This window comes from Neomonachus schauinslandi, chromosome 3 (assembly GCF_002201575.2).
Source record: "Neomonachus schauinslandi chromosome 3, ASM220157v2, whole genome shotgun sequence".
In the NCBI taxonomy this organism is placed as follows: domain Eukaryota; kingdom Metazoa; phylum Chordata; class Mammalia; order Carnivora; family Phocidae; genus Neomonachus; species Neomonachus schauinslandi.
Genome location: NC_058405.1, coordinates 125,197,580 through 125,218,064, shown reverse-complemented (window position 1 = coordinate 125,218,064; position 20,485 = coordinate 125,197,580). Strand labels below are relative to the sequence as shown.

General features: G+C 37.4%; 1 protein-coding gene across 1 annotated transcript in view; it reads left to right on the top strand.

Moving 5' to 3' along the window:
- Positions 1-4,602: 4,602 nt before the first annotated feature.
- Positions 4,603-20,485, top strand: part of KCNH7 (potassium voltage-gated channel subfamily H member 7) — a 471,825-nt gene continuing 455,942 nt past the window's right edge. The window contains 2 exon segments of the mRNA XM_021702769.1: positions 4,603-4,678; positions 6,585-6,815. Coding sequence (XP_021558444.1) covers positions 4,603-4,678; positions 6,585-6,815 — 307 coding nt within the window.

Sequence of the window (20,485 nt, the reverse complement as noted above, 5' to 3'; positions counted from 1 at the left end):
AATATATATATAGTGCTTAGATTATAGGACAGCTGTTATTTAAATGTTCACTACTTGCTGGAGTTTGCACTAAGCACTTTATATCCATTTTCCTATTTATTCTGTACAAAAAAAAAGTTAGGGATTGTTATACTGATTTTAGAAAGGAGTTATGAATAAGAGAGCTTAACTATTTTCATTGGTTTCTGCTATAATGGCAATTTCAAGTTACAACCCAGTTTTTTTTTTTCTGCCCTTTACTATCCCATGCTGCACAGAAACATTGTTTTAATGGATGACCTCAAAATTTCTGCCTCTTATTATTTTAGAGCTATGTATAATAATACAAGCCAAAATTTGCCTAACTTGTAACTGTAAAGCCAGAAGTTTCTAAGGTTAAATGTGACCCAGTTACTAGAATAATACCCAGGACCCCCATAGGAGGCCACATTAAAATACCCTCTATAATGTTGCATTATGCTCATGAGATTATTAAACTAATTTTGCCAAATTAAGACTTCACTTTAATTTAATTGATTTACAGTCTATATTATTCCAAAAGTATGAAAAAATTACATTGCTTATTTGATTTCAAAAATTTTCATTCTTTGTCAATATAAGAATGCCACTTACATAACCCATAATGGTTGCTACTATTTCTCTAAAGATTCAAGCATTAATGTATGATACTTAAATAATTGCAAATGAAAAGTTCTTAAGCCGGGCTTCATTAATTCTGTGGACTTGTATACAGAATTTTGTGTGTATGAAATTTATGGAGTACTTACTATGTGGTAAGCACTTTTAAAAAGTTTCTAACATACTGTAAATACTAAACTACTTAATCTTAGAGTAACAGGGACAATTAAGTAGTTTTAAGAATATATTGAATTCTATTCTGTATCTTTGCCCATAAGTAGATTCTGTTGACTGTTAAACTGTACACTTGATAGGATTTTAATGTTGAATTCATGTGCTTTGTTCAATATTTGGACTTCCAAAAAAAATTCCCAAATACTAAAAACTTACAAAATCTGGCTTCAACACAATATCTGAAGTGTGCTTTTATAGATGGTGGGGATGAGGGGAGGGGTAATTTTCCAGCTAGCAAGCAGCAATGATTATCATCTTCTGGTTTGATTCTATTATTGGCTGAATATAGATTGATGTACTTGTCTCCACTGTACCAATGTATAATGCATGAACACGATTACTGGAGTAATTTAGAAACAGGATGCCTTTAATCTTCTGCTCAGATCAATCAATTACAATACATAGGTTATAGAATGTCCTATGATCTTACACTGAATCCTTAACAGAACTAATCTTAGAGCTAAATGAGGTCGGGAAAAATGTGAAGCCCACAGAGATTGCTAATATGAACACAGACAATGGAATTTCAACTATCGTGTGTTGTGTGTTTAATTACTCAGAACAAACAAACAGAGACCACTCTGAAGGTTGTAGAGAAAGAAATAATATATCAGGGAGCAAAAAAGCCACTTTTTCTCTTGAAGCACCACTTTTCCATCTTTAAGGAGGAATTCAAAGGTTTTGAGACTCAATAAACTGTGAAAGTATCAAATTCATACTAGAAACAGTTTGCACTGTTACCTTTTGCATGTCAATACATCTTGTCATATGGCAGATAAATCTGTTTCAAACTGCATTTGGAAATGCCTCTTTCCCTTTTAAGCAATATTCACTCACTGAATTTACTTGTGATTTGAAAAAAGGAATAATTTACCATATGACCTTGCCATAACCTACTGTGTTATTTGTTTGTGCCTTTATACTGTACCTGAGACCTTAATTACAATCTGCACAACCTTTGTTTAGTTTTCTCTGGAGTTCTTCCTTTTTTAAGTAGCTCCAATGCAGAGCTTAAACTGACAACCATGAGATCACCTGAGCTGAGATCAAGAGTTGGACACTCAACTCACTGAGCCACCTAGGCACCCTGTTTCCTCTGGAGTTCTTGATGCATTTGAGAAGAATGCATTTGAGAAGAATGCATTTGAGCTTGGATTTAGCTAATAAGCTAAGTAGAAGAAGAAGGTGTTTTAGATATGAGGTGCAAATAGCACTGTGGGTATCCAGTGAAGACAAGTAGTGTATGTGAATGTATCAGGGCCATTTGCCTGAGTTTGCTGTTTTATTGTCTGTGGCTGGATGTAGGCAGCGAGCAATTCCTGACGGCTGAGTCAGAGTCAGCACCACGGATAGCTCCGCACGTTTAACACCTGGGAGAGGAACTCCAGCTTTTCACAAGCCCAGCTGCAGCTAGGAAACAGAATGATAGAGTGATCAACTTACACTGCAAAAGGGAATAAAATAAAGCTGTACATAGGAGGAGGGTGCCTTTTTATGTTCCGAGAGAGGGAACTGTACAGATTCAAGAAAGCCCAAGCTACCATAAGAGCCTACGGGTTGTCATAGATTGCTTCTTTTTTTAAGTAAAGCTAATTAACCTGAAAAGTCAACATTCCCAGGCAGTGTCTCACGTTTCTAACTCATTTTCATTACTCTGACATGAAAGGGTAAGAATTGCTTAGGTTGTTGGGGGTTATTTGGGTTTTTGTTTGTTTGTTTGTTTTGTTGTTTTTTTGTGTTTTGTTTTTTGTTTTTTGGGGGTTTCTTAGTTTGTTTAGGGGATATTTTTTTCTTGGCTGTGCTTTCTGCAACATAAAGTTAAAGTCATGTTTATTTCCTCGTTATTTATTGCAATCCACATGATTCACCCTCCTAAACTAAATGTCTCTCTCAGCCCTTTTCAGTTCCATCCTCATTTTTTTTTTTTTACTTCAGATTTGAGTTTGTAACTGAGAAAATATGAACCCGACTAATTCAGGGCATAGGCAAAACAGGCTAAGTAGTTGCAAGAACCCCCAACACTATCGTGCAGCTACATGTTTTAATAGAGGACTTAGGACTTTTAGCGGCAGCTGGAAACAAGAGGTTTGTCCGTGTTCTAGTAGTTCTGTAGGTTGGTAGCAGTAGCAAATTCCATTTAGAGAAAGGGACGTGGAGAGAGACTATTAAAGGTTAAAGGAGATAACATAAATGAAGGGAAACGAAGCAAGAAAAACTAGAAAAAACAACTTAGAAAACATCCTCTTTTGGCATGGCTTGTCACATTTTATTTCCTAAGTCTCCAGGAGGACTATTTAGACAGAAGTGTACGTATACATGGGATTCCTGCCTTGGCAGGCTCTGAGAAACAAGAACGAAGAGGACTGTATTCTGCTCCTTGAACGCTTCCCCATCCTAAACGAGGTAATTTCTTAGAAATAGTGGAAGAGAGTAAGTAGAGTGGTGTTCCTAGTGTGTTCAGGAAATAAGTGGCATTGGAGGTCACACCAAGGCTGGTAACTCTTAGCCCCACCCACCTTTTGTTCCTTCCCCCTTGCGCCCAGCCTCTCCTATTTCAAACATTTTCCTTGTTTTGTACCGGTTGCTCGCACAGTCTCTGGCCTTCCCATCTTTCTCGCAGCCTCCAGCACCTAGAGACCCAGTCAACCCCCAACGTTGCAACTCCTCAGGGTTTCAAGCAATGAAACCGGGCATGCCCAGCGGCGGCTCCAGCAGCCTTTAGTTTTTGGGAGATTTGGCTCAGCTCCGGGCAGGGACTGGAGTGCCAATTCAGCTAGGGCTTCGGCGCCCACCTCCGCGGAGTCCAGGGGATCCGAGCTGCACCCTCAGGCTAAACCTGCACCTTTAAGTGGCTCATCCTCAATCTTGAAACTCCCGAACGCCACCAGAGCTTATAAATAGTCCTCACTGAAGGACTGTTTTCCCACCTGTCTTTTCTTTGCAGCTAAGGGTGTTTTAGCTACTGCGGCGTGAGGAGCTCAGGGATGGAGCCCTGTGGCTGGTGGCCGTGGAGATCACCTTCCCAGAGTAGCTGTTTGTCACTGAGTTTTGGAGATTTCTTGGCTGGCTTCCTCTAAAGCACGCTTGAGTAATCCGAGCTGTGGCGGCGCCCAAGCTCTCGGGATAAAGCGCGCGCGTGTGTGTGTGTGTGTGTGTGTGCGCGCGCCTGTGTGTGTGTGTGTGTGTGTGTGTGTGTGTGTGTATGTAGGGGAGAGGGCGGGGAAAGAAACGTCAACTCCCCCCCACCCCCCAGCCTCCTTTTCTTTCTCGCCTTCCTGCAAAAGCCGCACGAGTCTTCCATCCCCCCTCGGCCATCCTCACAGCTCTGGGCAACCGCCAGGTTAAGCCCATTTGCACTGGGAAATTGGCGCTGTTTGGGAGAAGAGAAACAGATCGATTGCCCTTGTGACTCCCCGCCCCTCTCCCACCCCACCCTACCCTTACCGCTCCCTCCCTCCCTCCCCCGCCACCCCCCTCACCCCGCCTCCTTCCCTCTCCCCACCCCCAAACCCTCTCACCCGCGGCAGTCCGGTGCGGGGGCCCCCTCCGGAAGGTGAAGGGGATGGATTGGACTCCGCTGGGGAAAGCGGGTGTCTAGAAGTGGTGCTAATGGGAAGAGATTTCTGGTTTCAAAAGAGGATGCTCTGCCACAAAGAGCGGCTTGCGCGCTGGCCTGGGCTCTAGCCGAGGAGAGATCCCGGGAGAACTCCAGAGCTCGCGGGGAGCGCTCCTCGGAAGACCGGGGCCAACATGCCTGTTCGCAGGGGGCATGTGGCACCACAAAACACATTTTTGGGGACCATCATACGGAAATTTGAAGGGCAAAGTAAGTTCATTTGTTCTCTTCTCTCTCCCTCGCTTTCTGCTTTGACGGTGCACTTGGCGTTCGCAGCGTACAGGCTGAGGAGCCGGCAACTCCGGGCTCTTGCAAGTTATACAAGCTGTGAAACCAAGCCAGGAGGTTCGAAGGCAGCAGGAGTGTTCTCCCCCAGATATTAATTCTGATTTACATTTTAGATATGGTCTCCATTATAGGAGGCAATCTGATCCTCCTCTCCCACTGTTCCATTATCTGCCTTGCTACTTAATGTCCTACTCTTCTACTATCTTAAAGGGAACGTACTAGTGTAACATGGGTTTATATTTTGAGGCTGTTTAATTGTACACTTTTTGAAAGTCAGGAGTAGAGCCGAGCATACGACTGGAACAAGAGAATGTAAATGGTAGCAGCGATGTAAACGGCTATGCAAACTATATTATTACCTTGGTTAAATTGCAAAGCTGTGGTATGACAGGGTTGCTTGCTTGCTGTTAATTTATAGAAGCTAAACTTTGCATTGAATCAATGCAAATATATCCCAAGAAGGATAATTTGGAAAAAGCGATATCTGATCCGTACTAGTTCCCAATGCAAATGGTTCATTATTCAAAGCAATATTTCTGCCTCTTTATCATTTCCTTAAATTTCCATCAAGAAATTTGAAAATTGAAATGTAGTAAGTAAATCCCACAACTGAATGCAGAGAAATTTAACATTCTCATGTGGACTAACTATAAGGAATGAATTATTGTTATATAAATATATTAATTTTAAATCCTTGTTAATTTATGTTCAACATTTCCTTAAAATTACATTAACTTGAAGTTATATTGTACATTTTGCAGTTAGTTTGGCTGTATTCACTGTATTTAGTGACACGAGGATATAGTACCTTGTGTACAAAATAAACTAGTATATCCTGTTGACATTCTATATGGAAATAGTAAATATAATTTATAATTAAAATTTAATAAGCCCTTTGTATTAAAATACCTACTACTACACAAGAATTCAAGGTTCTCCCAAAGTAAAAATGAAAAGGTGTTAACCCGATAACTGTGTAAATGTTTTTATCTTCTAGAAAATATGTATTATGAAAGGTGAATCTTTGAATTATTGAACTGTTAATTAACGTGAGATAGTTTTATTGCTAATAGTTTCATGTTTTGTTTTGTTTTTTAACATGATGAGTGAGTAGTATGCCTTAGAGGGATAGAGAAAAGCCAAATCCAAAAATAATAGCTACTTTGAGAAAGTTGTAATTTTAAGGGCCAAGGTTGAGGTGAGAAATCTGTCAGCTACAGGATGTTTCATTGTTTGGCTTTGAAAATATTTATCTTACAATTAAATGGCATTCTGGAAATATCAATGGGACAGCTGCTTGTTTGAGTGTGCCTTAGGACCCTTGGGAGTCACAAGGCTTGAGAACTAGACTATTTGGGAAATTACATTCTCAAAATTTGAAAAGTAGTTCCTTAACACTTTTTGTTAAAACTGCTTAGGACCATTAGTTTCATATTTAGGGTTTTTGTTTTTTTCCTTTTAAAACCCTGGGCAGGGGTGCCTGGGTGGTTCAGTTGTTAAGCATCTGCCTTCGGCTCAGGTCATGCATGATCCCAGGGTCCTGGGATCGAGTCCCGCATCGCATCGGGCTCCCTGCTCGGCAGGGAGCCTGCTTCTCCCTCTCCCACTCCCCTTGCTTGTGTTCCCTTTCTCTCTCTCTCTCTCTCTCTGTCAAATAAATAAATAAAATCTTTAAAAAATAATAATAAAAAAAAATAAAACCCTGGGCAGTTAGCAATTTGGGAAGCACCTGCATTTTAGATCTCCTATTATGCAACAATTTGCTTCAGTGTTTATGAAAATCTTGTGGAAGCTCTCTAAAAGATGTCTTACCATCTTCTTATTACAGATAAAAAATTTATCATTGCAAATGCCAGAGTGCAAAACTGTGCCATCATCTACTGCAATGATGGGTTCTGCGAGATGACTGGTTTCTCCAGGCCAGATGTCATGCAAAAGCCATGCACCTGCGACTTTCTCCATGGGCCTGAGACCAAGAGGCATGATATTGCCCAAATCGCCCAGGCATTGCTGGGGTCAGAGGAGAGGAAAGTGGAGGTCACCTACTATCACAAAAATGGTAATGTTCATCTATTTAGAATTCCTTTTATTTGATTCCATTGAATTGAAATTTTGACCACTGATTACTAAAAGTTCATATGCAGAGAAGCTCCAAATATTCAGTTGTAGGTATTTTTGCTTATATATTTTATATATTTTAGGATTCAAAAATATGGCTAGTGTCATTAGTGGACTAGTAGGAACAATTTCTTCTTTGAATAAGGGTACTCTGTAGTCTTCAAAAGTGTAGTAACTTACTATCACCGAGGACAAAGTGCCACAAATCAGTCTACTCTCTCCCCTTTCTAGGGAATAATATAAAGGCCAATAATTTACTGATTGCATTGATATGTATTTGGTAAGAGAGAAATATAGAGTTTTATCTGCTTGAACTTGAAAATATTTCACAGAGAAAATCTTGTTGAAAACTGTATATCTGCAACTAAAACTATTGCAGTTATAAATGTTTCTTGGCTTTTCAGCTTTATTTGATAAAAGCTTTAGAGCTTTATTTGCAACACCTCTTGTTTCTTTTGCTCCTTTTTATACAACATTAAGGGTGATATATAAGAACTTCAAAAATTGGTCTAGTAAGCTTATGTATATTCAGGTAATAAAAGCTGTTCATGTATTCAAGAATTGTCCTAAAATAAGAAATGGACAAAAGGAACTATGATACTGTGGAGTTATTTGTACTCATTTTTCAGCTGCAACAAAACTGGCATCTCAAACTTAAGGTCGTACTTCAACTTCAAGGGCACTCCTCCTTCTTTCAGGCTTACTATGGGAACATAATATGTTAGACCTATGATAGTTCTCAAAAAATACTCATTTAATAGACATACACTCATTAAATATACCATTTTTGTATATTAACTCACATGTATGAATATTCACATATACCCATTTAAAAGAATACATATTCTCAAATGTGCACACTTACTGATATTTGACAATTTAGTGCTAAAAGATAAATCAGCTAAAAACGCATGTTGTAGTTAGTTTTATTGATGTTGCCTTGTCATTTTTTTTTTTTTCTTGCCATTGACAAATCAGTGAGGCAGAGGGATATCTAGTCAGATTCTCAGGAAACCCTTAGTCTTGCAAATGAGAAAATGAGTGATGTGTTATAGCTTATATCATATACTGATTCATCATTTGATAAAATACACGGCAGAAATTCTAGCACGGAAAAGGTTTAACTCTTCCTCTTATTTTCTTACAATTAAATATTTCATGATAGAAAATGTAATTCTTAATTACTAGATTTTCCTTAACATCAACTTGAATTAGTATACGTGGCAAACTGTGATTAGAAAAACAGGTTTGTATAACTTTGGAGTAATCTGGAATGAAAACAATTATATCATTATCAGCCAACATAGAGATTGTTTTTCAAGTTCTTCTTATCCTGCCCCCCCCCACACCACTTTTCAATCAGTAGTGTTGGCTTTCTAGAAATAGCCTAATTGCTCTGTTGTCTTGAAAGCATTTCTTGGACTAAGGCTCTCACTACCCAAAGGCAACTCATCTTTTCTGTGAGTGTATCTGATGCCAACCATTTGGGCTTTGGAATAACTTGAATGTCTGACATTTTTTCCCCATCTGAATATTTATCATGATGTTGACACAGTTTACATTGTGGTTATACCGGGCATATTGATCCACATTTGGTCATTATGTTTTTTGGGACATTTCAGGATTTTTTTTAACTTACAGAATTTAAGTATAAAATGAATCTGGACTGTTAGGATCACTTAGATACTCCCCATATTTTTCAGACTATATTCTGAAATGAAAGTTGTTATTTATTATACTGCAAGTAGAATGATGTTATTTCAAAACCTTGTGTGACTTGTGCAATGTGAGTGTGTAAAGTTATCTCAAAACACCTAAGAAAGGCAAGTAAATGTGGGATCACAAATGTGAATGTAAAAGTTTCTACAGTGAAGATGCTGATACATTGATTAATGCACATCTTTCTACGTGAGGGATGCACTTGATTATATGAATTAAAACCTTCTTGTTTTAGACGAGGATTTACTTGAAAGCTTGTTTAGGTATATAAATATCAGCCTTTGGTGATGATTTTGATTCTGTTGGCTTTATTTTCAGATTTGACTCAGTCTACAAGGACTTGGTAATCTTTAGAGCTAATGACAAATGCTGCCTATTTCACTTTTATTAATATGGGATACATGAGATGATGGGGTGATGGGCCAAGCTTTTTTTTTCTTTTTCCAAAGAGAAAGATTTATTTTATGACCTTTTTAGATTGCAAAGACACAGTCAGACTTATTTGCTTTGAATGTAATCAACCTGTTTTTGAGACTAGTTCAGATACCTTGAATAGAATCTTCAAAGTGCATTGGTTTTATTCACATGGCAACTGCAAATTCAGTCAGAGCTTGTGAAGTTCAAATGCTTTGATAGTCTTGCCTCCTAGAGACCTGCCAACCACTCTATATTTATAAAAGCAGGAAGGGATAAAATCGCCAACATTTTGTATTGGTTTGTTTCTCAGTCTCCTTAATTCTTTATTATTGAGGTCATTTACTTTGGGGAAGTTCTTGGTTTCTTAAGTATGTACAGTAAATGCTTCCTTTATTTATTTTCTATTTAGCACTTTATAGGAGTACAGATGGGAATGTAATAAGCACAATGAGCAACTTAACAAAAAGTTGAGATATTGTTTCCACTTTTTCCATTCACTCATGCTGGTGTAGCAAAAACATGAGCATGGTATTATTTCTGAAAGCTTGTTTTTCAGACTGGCCAGAGGCTTTATGTTTAAACCCATGATTTATGTAATGAGTTCAAATAGATGAGCTACATGATCACTCTTAGGAAGCAACACTTCCTACCATCCTACTTTATGTGATTTTACCAGGTACAATTGAACTTGCTGTTTACCAGAATATCAATTTTTAAAAACCTAGTTATTTGCAGTAGGAATATTTGACAGCCCTTCCTTTGAGGATTCTATTTTACAGTTTAAGTCATTATTTCATAAATCATTCTTGGCAGCTGTGAAATATTGCTTGAGGTGATAAAGCTGTAAATCTTTTGACATAAAGCTCTAATTATACAAAACTATAATTATACTGAGCCTTATACAAGGATGGGTATGTATTTTAATAATATAATACATTCACTTTAAGCACAACTTTTTAGGGGCGCCTGGCTGGCTCAGTCAGTAGAGCATGTGGCTCTTGGTCTTGGGGTTGTGAGTTCAAGCCCCATATTGGGCATAGAGCTTACTGAGAAAATAAAAACAATTCTTTTAACATTAGATTGGATTGAGGAATAACAAACACTTCAGTTATTAAACTAGATCATCGTTTGAAGCTGATCCTAATACTAAGGAAACAGAGAAGTCGGTCATCTTTCAGTTTATTGCTTGTCAGGTTTGGAGTGTGTCATGGAATAGAGCTAGCAGTTGAAGTGCTTATCCACTTCAGGCATATGTAGACATGTGATTTTTATCTTAAATTATCAAGCAACTCTAAACATTTGGAAAATCAAAGTAAGTTTCTCCAAAAGAAATAAAGGTCTTAACTCAGTAGGAAAACAGGACATATACAATGCTTTATTTTTAGAGGTAGGAGCATTCTTATATTTTTGCCATTATGCTCTCAGACATGGTACAACGGCGATTTCATTAACAAATCAGAAATGTCCCTATCTTTGCCTTGCTTTCAAAGAACTAAAGGATGAGAGGTGGCCGAGGGAAGTCCTTTCTTGATCCAGACAGGGACCAGATCCAGACAGGGCACCAGTCATGTTGGGACAAAGTTCCAGAGGCAGTGTTTGAGTCGGCTAAACTCCAAAGAGGTTTTGGTTTGATAACATTAAATCTACCATCTCTGAGAGTTTTTTGGAAAGAACTGATAGAAAATGTTACGTTGTTGGAAGTAGAGGTGAAGGTGTGTACCGTGTGCCACCACCTCTCTTTAAGGTAATGTTTTAGGCACTAGAGGAACATCCTATTGGAGGAGATGCAGAAGAAGACAAACTCATTTCTGCTTTCAGAATATTTGTAATATGGAGTGACTAAGGTTCACTTCTATCTTCTAAACCCCAAGATGTTTTCATGAAATTGTTTTTAAAGGAAAAAGAATAGACTAAGAAATTAAGAAGCTTTTATATAAACAGAGAACAGAATTTAGGATTAATCACCACTCTTTATCTCCCCACTATAAAATAAACTTGTGTTTGTGTATTTCCTGTCTCCTTTTGTTATTTATATGTAATAACTAACTTATTAAAGGGAGCAATGTAGTTTACTTAAAACTTTAATAGCTCAAAAATAAATCCTATAATAGTTTTATATAAGTTATATGACATGTAAAATATTTGACCTTCATAATTTCTGAATTGTGTAGTAGAGATACAGATGGCCGTTTTTAGAGAAGAATGGAAATATATTCTATGTATGTGTAATTCAAGCAATAAGAAAAATTTTCAGGGAGTATCTTGCCTAGAATTTATTTTGGTGTTCATTTTAACTTTTTGTTTATACATTCTCATGTTTCATCCACCAGAGTACTGTAACAGTAATCTTAAAATATTGTCTTTCATATACCTAAACTTTGTAACATCTCATGGACTCTGGATATTATATACTCTTAAATTTGATCACTGTGTTTATTAAGAAACTAAAATTTCTCTAGAAACATTTTCTTCAAAATTTGAAAACTTTATCCCAAATGAAAACAAAGTGTCCCAAAACTGTAGTTGGGCTATGCTCATCAGTCCCCTTTTTACCACCCACCAGCACCATACCTCTTGCAGCTCTGGTGCTAAAAAGAAGCTGCATTGTCTGCAGGCTTCAGAGATAACTGCTCAGTTATTTTCACACCCAAGGGACTTGAGAACAGGGTCAGTTTAGGGCGATAGGGATAGGCTAGCCTTCGTGGGAGGAACTGACTTCTCTGGCTTCTAATGGCTTTCAACATTGTTTTTATTTTTATTTTTTCACTATAAATAGTCACTAAATCAATTACTGGCAGTCAGCAGCTAGGAGAGTCCTAAGATAATTAATTCACAGGAAAGGAGCAGTTGAAGTATGAAATGTTAAGACATCAACATTCATCTGGCCATATAAACTAGAAACCTCGGGGTTGGATCATTTTCTGTTTTGTTTTTTTCCTCCCTCTCCTCCCTAAACCCAACTGGACACCAATTCCTTTCAATATTTACATCTGAAATATCTCCCAATGTGACCTTTACTTTTCCATCACTACCAAGTGCCCTAGTTGAAGCCCTTTTCATTCTTCTTTGAGAATATTGAGGATTGAAGTTTTCCTCCCTTTGCAGTCCATTCTCTACAATGCCATCAGAGAGCTATTTCTGAAACAAGACTCACATACACTGGTGACTTACTGGAGCCAAGCATCACTGTAAATGAGTTTCATATATTAAATAATGAGTACAACGATCTCATAAAACATATCCTCTCATCATCCCCATTTTATGAGAAAAAGCACTGAGACCCTGAGAAATGAATTCACCGAATCACACAGCTTATAAGTGGTGACGCCTGAGCCCTTAACAACTTTGCCATATTTGCTGCTCAGTGCACTTACGATACACACTGACTTAAAAACCCTATCTTAACTCATTAAGACTCTCAGGATATAGTTCTAGACTCTTTAATAGGATTTTTTATCCCCTCAGAGTTGAATTTGCTTGGGTTTTTAAGTAGGGTATGTTTAGAGGAACCAGCTGAATTCACAGGTCTGACCAAGTCTACCTTCCTTGCCCCTCAGTTACTTTCTTGATAGATCCTTGGAGGATAACATCCACTTTGTTAGCCTGATTGGATGTGTTGTATACAATAAAATACATAGCATTATTTCTAGCTTGGTCTCTTGCCCATAATATATACTCAATAAATATCAATTAGTTGAATATCTTGCCAACTCCATTTCTCTTACATATCTTATGTTTCAATAATATTTGTCTGCTCTGACTTTCTCAAATAAGCCCTGCTCTTTTATGTCACTGAGGCTTTGCTCATCCTTCAGAAATTTTCTTTCATCTGTAATAAACAGTGGAAACCTCATTGAATGGATTGCCTTTCCCTCAGCTTCTCACCCTAAAGAAACCATTATCATCCTTCCAAAGACAGATCAAAAGATTCAAAAGACTTCTCTGTGAAGTCTTTCCTGATGCCCCCACCACCTGCTCCAGAATATTAACTTAACATTCTTCTGTGTCTTAACAACACTTGGTTCTAACCTCCAGTGTAGACCTGAAATGCGCTACATATCATTACATATTACTGTAGTTAACTTTATCTGTTTTTTAAAGTTCATTCAAAGAAAATATTGAGTCTTATTAATTTCTTTTTTTTTAAGATTTTATTTATTTATTTAACAGAGAGACAGAGAGAGAAAGCACAAGTAGGCAGAGTGGCAGGCAGAGGGAGAGGGAGAAACAGGCTCCTGGCTGAGCAGGGAGCCTGATGCGGGGCTCGATCCCAGGACTCTGGGATCATGATCTGAGCTGAAGGCAGCTGCTTAACGACTGAGCCACCCAGGTGCCCCCAAGTCTTATTAATTTTTATGTCCAGAATATACGGAAGAGTACCTGGTATGAAGTATGTGTTTAAGTAGCATTCACACAGAGAATGAAGAGAAGATGAGAAAGGGCACCATAGCTCTGGGGAAACAAACAGATTGAGATCAGGAGATCTTGACAAAAGTGAGCTATAGGGAATATGTGGTGTTTTGATTTTTCTTACTTTCTAAAATGTCCTTAAGAACAGTTTTCAGGGGCGCCTGGGTGGCTCAGTCGTTAAGCATCTGCCTTTGGCTCAGGTCATGATCCCAGGGTCCTGGGATCCAGCCCCTCATCGGGCTCCCTGCTCTGTGGGAGCCTGCTTCTCCCTCTCCCAGTCTCCCTGCTTGTGTTAGCTCTCTTGCTGTGTCTCTCTCTGTCCAATAAATAAATAAAATCTTAAAAAAAAAAAAGAACAGTTTTCACCTGAATTTTATCAATGACTATATTTCTTTGCTTAGAAGCTAAGGAATAAATCATCTTCATAGCCTATGACTATGCAAATAGCTAGAAAATATTTAATAAGGCATTAGAGAGAAGCTATTAACCAGAAATTATTAACCAGTTACCCGAGTGTCACTCGCTCACCACTGCATCAGAATGGTTCCCGCTAGTATCTCTAACAATCACTTTGTAATAGCCAAACCCAAAGTTCTCTCCTGTTCTTTTCTGACTTGAATTTATTGCTGCTTTTGACACATTCTACTGACAACGTAAGTTGCACAGTGTTGGCATTTTATATCTAGTATAACATTTTATTTCTCAGTGTTTTCTTGAAAATTCTTAATTGACAGCGAAGCTTGCTCTCAGGGCCACTCAATAATGAGAGTGTTAAATCGAAAATAATAAAGTTAGTTTATTAATAATAATAAAATTATTATTAATTATGATCGTCAAGTGAATGTCTTCTCTCTCTTTACTGCACTATCTGCATTTAGCAAAAGTGCTAAACTACTGAGAAACAATAGAGTCAGGCAGCAGTAAGACATTAATCACCATAGTGAGGAAATTTGCCCCATTACTGAACAGTTAAGGTGAAATTGTCACTTGTCACAGGTGGGTTAAGAGAAATGCAAGTACTAGGCTCCTATAGCTACGACTGAACATTCCATATCTTTCTCTTAGTCCTTTAATTTATATGAAATATCTAGTTAAAAAAACCAAAGTAGGGGCGCCTGAGTGGTTCAGTTGGTTAAGTGTCTGCCTTCGGCTCAGGTCATGATCTCAGGGTCCTGGGATCGAGCCCCGCATCAGGCTCCCTGGTGCGTGGGGAGTCTGCTTCTCTCTCTGCCTCCCCTGTCTGCTCATCCTCTCTCTTTTTGCTCTCTCTCGTGCATGCTCTCTCTCTCAAATAGATAAAGTCTTAAGGACAAAAACAAAAACAAAAACCCAAAGTAGTCTTTCCGTGGGCAGTCCAAACGGTGATTGAGACTATCCCCTGTGCCCTTCCCTCCCTTAAAGTAGGTCTGCGTGTGAACAAACTCTCCTTTTCGTGGTTTCCACTGTTTCGTAGACAGTCTCACGCTACTTTTTATTTTGAAAATGGGTCAGACAACCTGCGCTGGTGCTTGATGTGTGAGGACTGGAGAGGAGTGAGAGAGGACGACTCGTGCAGTTCACCCTGGGTCAGCTCTGTCCGTGAGCTCCCTGAAACTAGATTGTGCCAGGCGGGGTCTGGTGAAGCTGCCCCAGCCAGGCTGCTCTTGTTTACCTGCTTTTTCCCCTGGGTGACCAGTCAGATGACGTTGTGATAGAAGGTGGACTCTCAGCATGGCTGACTTTATTGAGGTCTTTTTTTCTTCCCGTTCTGTCCGTTTTTTCTTCTTTCCTGAGGATCATTGGGAGTGCTTCTATTTGTTGGTTTATTTGTTTTTATAGGACATTGATTCTTTCATGTTGTTTGAAATATTGGTTTTGAGAAACATGTAATAACAACATGGATTCAAGACAACTCAGAATGGCTGTTACTTCTCATGCTGACTTTTGACCTTTATGGTCAAAACACCATTCTTAATTCTAATCAGTGAAATCTGTACTCATGACCCAACATGATTGGTGTGATGACAAAAATTAAAGTATAAAATTAGTGGTGGTTTCATAACCAATAACTCAAAGATCAAGTAAAGAATAAAATCTAAGACTAAATAAGGATTTATATTAAAAAAATAATAATCCATTTGTGTTAGATCATATATTGAAATCATAATCCTTAGGTTTTTTAATATACTAAGATCACATCAATTCAATAAAATCAATGTTAGAGCTATGCAACATTATATGTTATATAAATAATTTTTCATCAGGCTCCCAGGTACTTCCCTTAGCTAAATTAGTTGAAATTTCTTCTGATTATATGAACCATCCATTTTCTTTAATAGTGTTAATCAGCTAATCTTGAACTACCTATTTATTTAGGTCCTTTATACACACAGATGTGCTCTCCAGGTTTTAAGTCCCGTGGTTGTAGTTCATAGACCATAGCCCTCCACCCTATTCCTCTTCTCCCAAAGGACTAAATGTTAATTGAGTTCCAATCTTGTGACTGGCTCTTTATATACATTACTTTTTCTGATTTTCATGACAGCTTTGGGAATAGATATTATCCCATTTTACAGGTTAAGTTGACATTCAGAGAAATTAAGTACTGATGATCACAGACCAGAATGGAAATCAGTTTAAAATCTAAATTTGTCTATGCTTGCCTCTACTTTATTGCCTCTAAATGCTACACTTTTTAAACCTCAACGTACTCCATATTATATGTCCTAATTGTGGTTCTTAATTATGGTTTCTTACTGATTATCTGAGGTGTGAATCTGATTGATTTAATTCACACCAAAAGGTGAATGAAGCAAGCTTTATCCTAGGTGTTTTGTATTTTAAACAGGACTATATCATTCAAAAGGGATCTCTTATCTAGTAGGATGCTCAATTGCAGAAGAATGAGGATAGCTAGTATATGCCTATAATCTTTGCATAATTATTAATGGTACTCTTTTTTTCCTCCTAAAAGTGTCCCCGCTTGGGACTGTAAATTATATGGTCAACTTAGATTTGGGGGACATTTTTAGTTAAGGGATCCTCAACTGCTCTTTATCTGGTTCTTATCTAAGAAGTTTGTAAGAAAATTCATATGGTAGTGTGATTCAATTGTGGAAGCTCTGTTGTGTTCTTATCCTCTTCCCACAACAAAGTTTTGTTTCCTGGCAAAATTATGTGATTTGGCAAAATTCACCACTAGTATTTAAAAGGGAAATCATACATTTACTGGTGTGGAGAGTCTCTGGTTTGTTTAAAACACCTTTAATTTTCTTCATCTTGGTTTCAAAGGTCAGTCTCAGTTTCTGCTACACACCCTACTATCTTATGCTTCTGAGCTCTGCCCAGAGCCCACCAGCCTCTCCTGTGCCTGGTCTTCTCTAAACCCTTCAGGCAACCTTGTCCACATTTTCTAACGTTTTTTTTCTTTATCTCTGTTAGAACACTTACAAAATTATCTTGTAATAATTTGTTTCCATGTCTATCTCTTCCACTCAGTGTTGAACTCTTTGAAGGGCTTTTTTGTTGTTGAGGCACTTATTTAAAAAAAGAGGAAATGGAGAGCAAAAAATAAGTTTAAAAGAACCCAGAGATAACCCGTTTACCAATGAAAAGGTCAGGTGGCACATTTTAGAGAAGTCTCATTCATTCAACATCCTGTGCCAGTCATCTTGCTAGATGTGAGAATTGTAAAAATTGACAAACCTACATTGTTTATTAGCTAACTTAATAACTTGCTGCCATGTGGTTTATATATTATGAAGCAATTTATTCTAATACTTAATCTGTAACTCTTCCTAAAAAGACATAACAACTAATCACCCTTCTGTCTAGTTCGCCTAGAAGGAGAGAGGTAAAGGGTCAGGACAGTCCTGATAGATCTTTAATGCCTACCTGATCAGCTGATTCTGATGGGGGCATCTTCAGGTCAATGAAAGAAAGAATATGTCTACATGTTCTTATAACAATATATGACCATTTGAAACAATCCCAGCCCTCCCTGGATGTCCTTAGTCAAATATGCAGAGTAAAATACTTACAAATCCTTGCCACTGTTCTGATGTCTTTTTCTTCAGTCTTTCTCTAAATACTGAAAACAGCCTCATACTTACATCGGTTTCCCAACACATTTCATTCTTTTCCCCAAACCCAGAGTCATAAGTTGAGATGGTAAGGCCTGTTTGGTATCAGCAGACACTTCATCAGTCACGTCCCTGAAACAGATTTCACCACCTCAACAAGGACTTCGTATCTCTGCTCTCTCTTACAGTGATTTAACTCTACTGTCAAAAAATTAGAAAATACGGAGAACAAATAGAAAAAAAAGACTTATAATCTTGCACCTAAGAAATAAGTGTATTTTCTACACACACACACGCACATACACACACACACACACACTTTTTTTGTTATCTTTGATAAGACCAGGACAGCAGTATCTATGCCAAACTGTAGCCTGTTTTCTTCACTCAGAAATTAATGATTGTATAACATTTAACACATGGACAGTCCATAAATTATTTGAATATTTACAAAGTATTATATTAAAGGAAGTAAAGTATTACCAACAATACTTTATTATTATCGACTTCACAATTGTAAATGCATACAAAGAGGCTCTCTTGCACACTTGTGCTATTGTTTTCCTTAGTGTATAAGTGCTGGGTAAAACAGTATGTGTATCTTAAAGACTTTTGGTACCTCTTGTCAAATTCTACTTCAAAGATGATGCACCTAATTGCACATTTACTGTACATAGTAAAGATGAGCATTCTTTTAAATTTTTGTTGACCCAATAAAAAGTGTATCTTACTGTTTCATCACTGAATTTAACCTGCAATCTTCATTGAAAAACACATGTAGAAAATATTTGAGGCAAATTATTTTCTTATTTTAAAGAAAATAGTCCTCGGTATTGCCAAACCTAGGGAGTGATAGAATTCTCTTGGAGTAGCTGGTTGTGCAGACTAGACCCCTCATCCCACACCAGGGTCACTTTTCCAAAAATGGCTCTTCACATTCACATTTTCATTTCAGTAACTTGCCGACTGCTTTCCAAGCCTCAGATTCAGAAATTAGTACTAATTAATTGACTACTTAGCAGCATTCTGTGAATATTTTGTCCTTTCTATTTGGACTAAATTGGATTTGAAGTTATTTTCAGTATTTTGTATTATCTATGTAAACAACAATGAAAATCTTGATTATTGAAAAGAGTTTTTATTTGGTAGTTTGCATCTGAATATATACACATATTTAAATATTTACAGTTTGGTTAGATTCAAAGTGAGAGATATGAAAGCTAGTGAACTCATAATGATAAACATTCAGCAGAGATACCATGTAACAGAAATGAAATGTACTTATAAACCATAAATGACATTAAATGCTCAAAATACACAATAATATGTGAGAAATATACAAACGACAGAAACTCAACATAGTAGCAGATAAGCCTGAACTTTATCCAATATAACACTACTGAAATGACTGCAGACAAAGAGCATTCTCTTCCTAGGCTGCCTTACTTAACCAAGACATGCAGAGCTCAGGTAATCTGATCTTTCTAGCTGTGACTCAATTCTTGGGTCTTCCCTCTAGGTGTTCTTTATAATGAATGTCACTTAACCAAAGCTCAGTAGGATTTATGGATCCTAGATTGCTCTTCTCTGAATTTGCTCCCTGAATGAAGGACTACACAAAAATGCCACTAATTATGCGCATTCTCGACTGTCCTGTTAGCTGGCTTCTACTCAGTTCTCACTCTACAATTGCAGGACTTGTTTCTTTGCAGTTCATGTTTCCAGAGTAAGTAGAGGGTGGCCTACTGAAATTTCATACCCACCAACATTCATTATTTTAAATATATTCACAACAATGTGAGGACAGCGTGAGTTGCACAACATTTTGTTTTAATTATTCGCTCCTTCGAGGATGCCAATAACTTCAATGATCAGTTTCCCTCCGGAGAAAGAGTTCATGTAAAAGAGTTCTGTTAATACTTTATGTATTTTTTAAAAGTGTAATGGATACTGATTATGTTCTCTAAATCTTTTCCAAGTAAGTTTTATACTATCATTTTTAATTTGTCTTCAAAAAATGTTTGGTTGAGCTACAGCTCAGGTAATGAAACTTAATCTGGAGTGTAAAAGAATAAGCAAGAGTATTTTCATAAATACTTCTCATATGGCATTTGAAAAATTGTTAATAACACTTAAAAACACTTTTTCCAGAAGAGAAGGCTTAGAGATTTGAGTTAGAATATCTGAGGTTATAGAATTTAAAAATTAAAATATAAAGAACGAAGATGAAGCCATACCTTTTAGCTACATTAGCTGCATGTTGATTTACCCGGAGAAAACAAACAAAAGAAATTCCAGACATTTCATTTTCATTCCAGCAGAAGTTATATGTGCTAACTTATGTTAAAGATTCCAAGAAACATACACTAACAAAATTAGGAAAACATGTTTTAAGTAATGACATTATAATATTTTAACCAGGCCTCCTTCCTACTAATCCCATTGTTCCAGAATTGAAATAATCACCCTTTGCCCATCTTCACAACTAGTTTAAGCATAACTTCAGTGAAAAATTAGATCCTGGACTGGTGCTCTTTTTGTTGATTTTAGACTGTTTACATTCATGCACACTGGTATCTTGCTAGTGAGTTAAGACTGGGTTTGTGAAATTATCCGTCTGTGGCAATGCTGGATAATGCAGTGTGGTTGGAGCACTTTAAATAATATTAACTATCATTCATTGAGCATTTCCAGTGTGCTAGTACTCTTCTAAAATTTCCTTTTTCTCTAATCCTCATAACTTCTTATGAAGTAGGTGTTCCCATTTTACAGATTGAAAAGGTAAAGTCCATAAACTTCCCAAGGCTACACAAATAGTATATAACACAGCTGCGGTTTCAGTGCAGGTTGTCTTCTTTCAGAGCCTATGTCCTCAGAACTCCAGGACACCTCTGGGCATGCCTCCTGTCCGTGTGTTGGCCTTGACACCCACAGTGTACACATCTGTAGAGTCAAGACCTATCTTGACAGAAAAGTATGAATTGTTTTTTTTGATTTGAGGCAT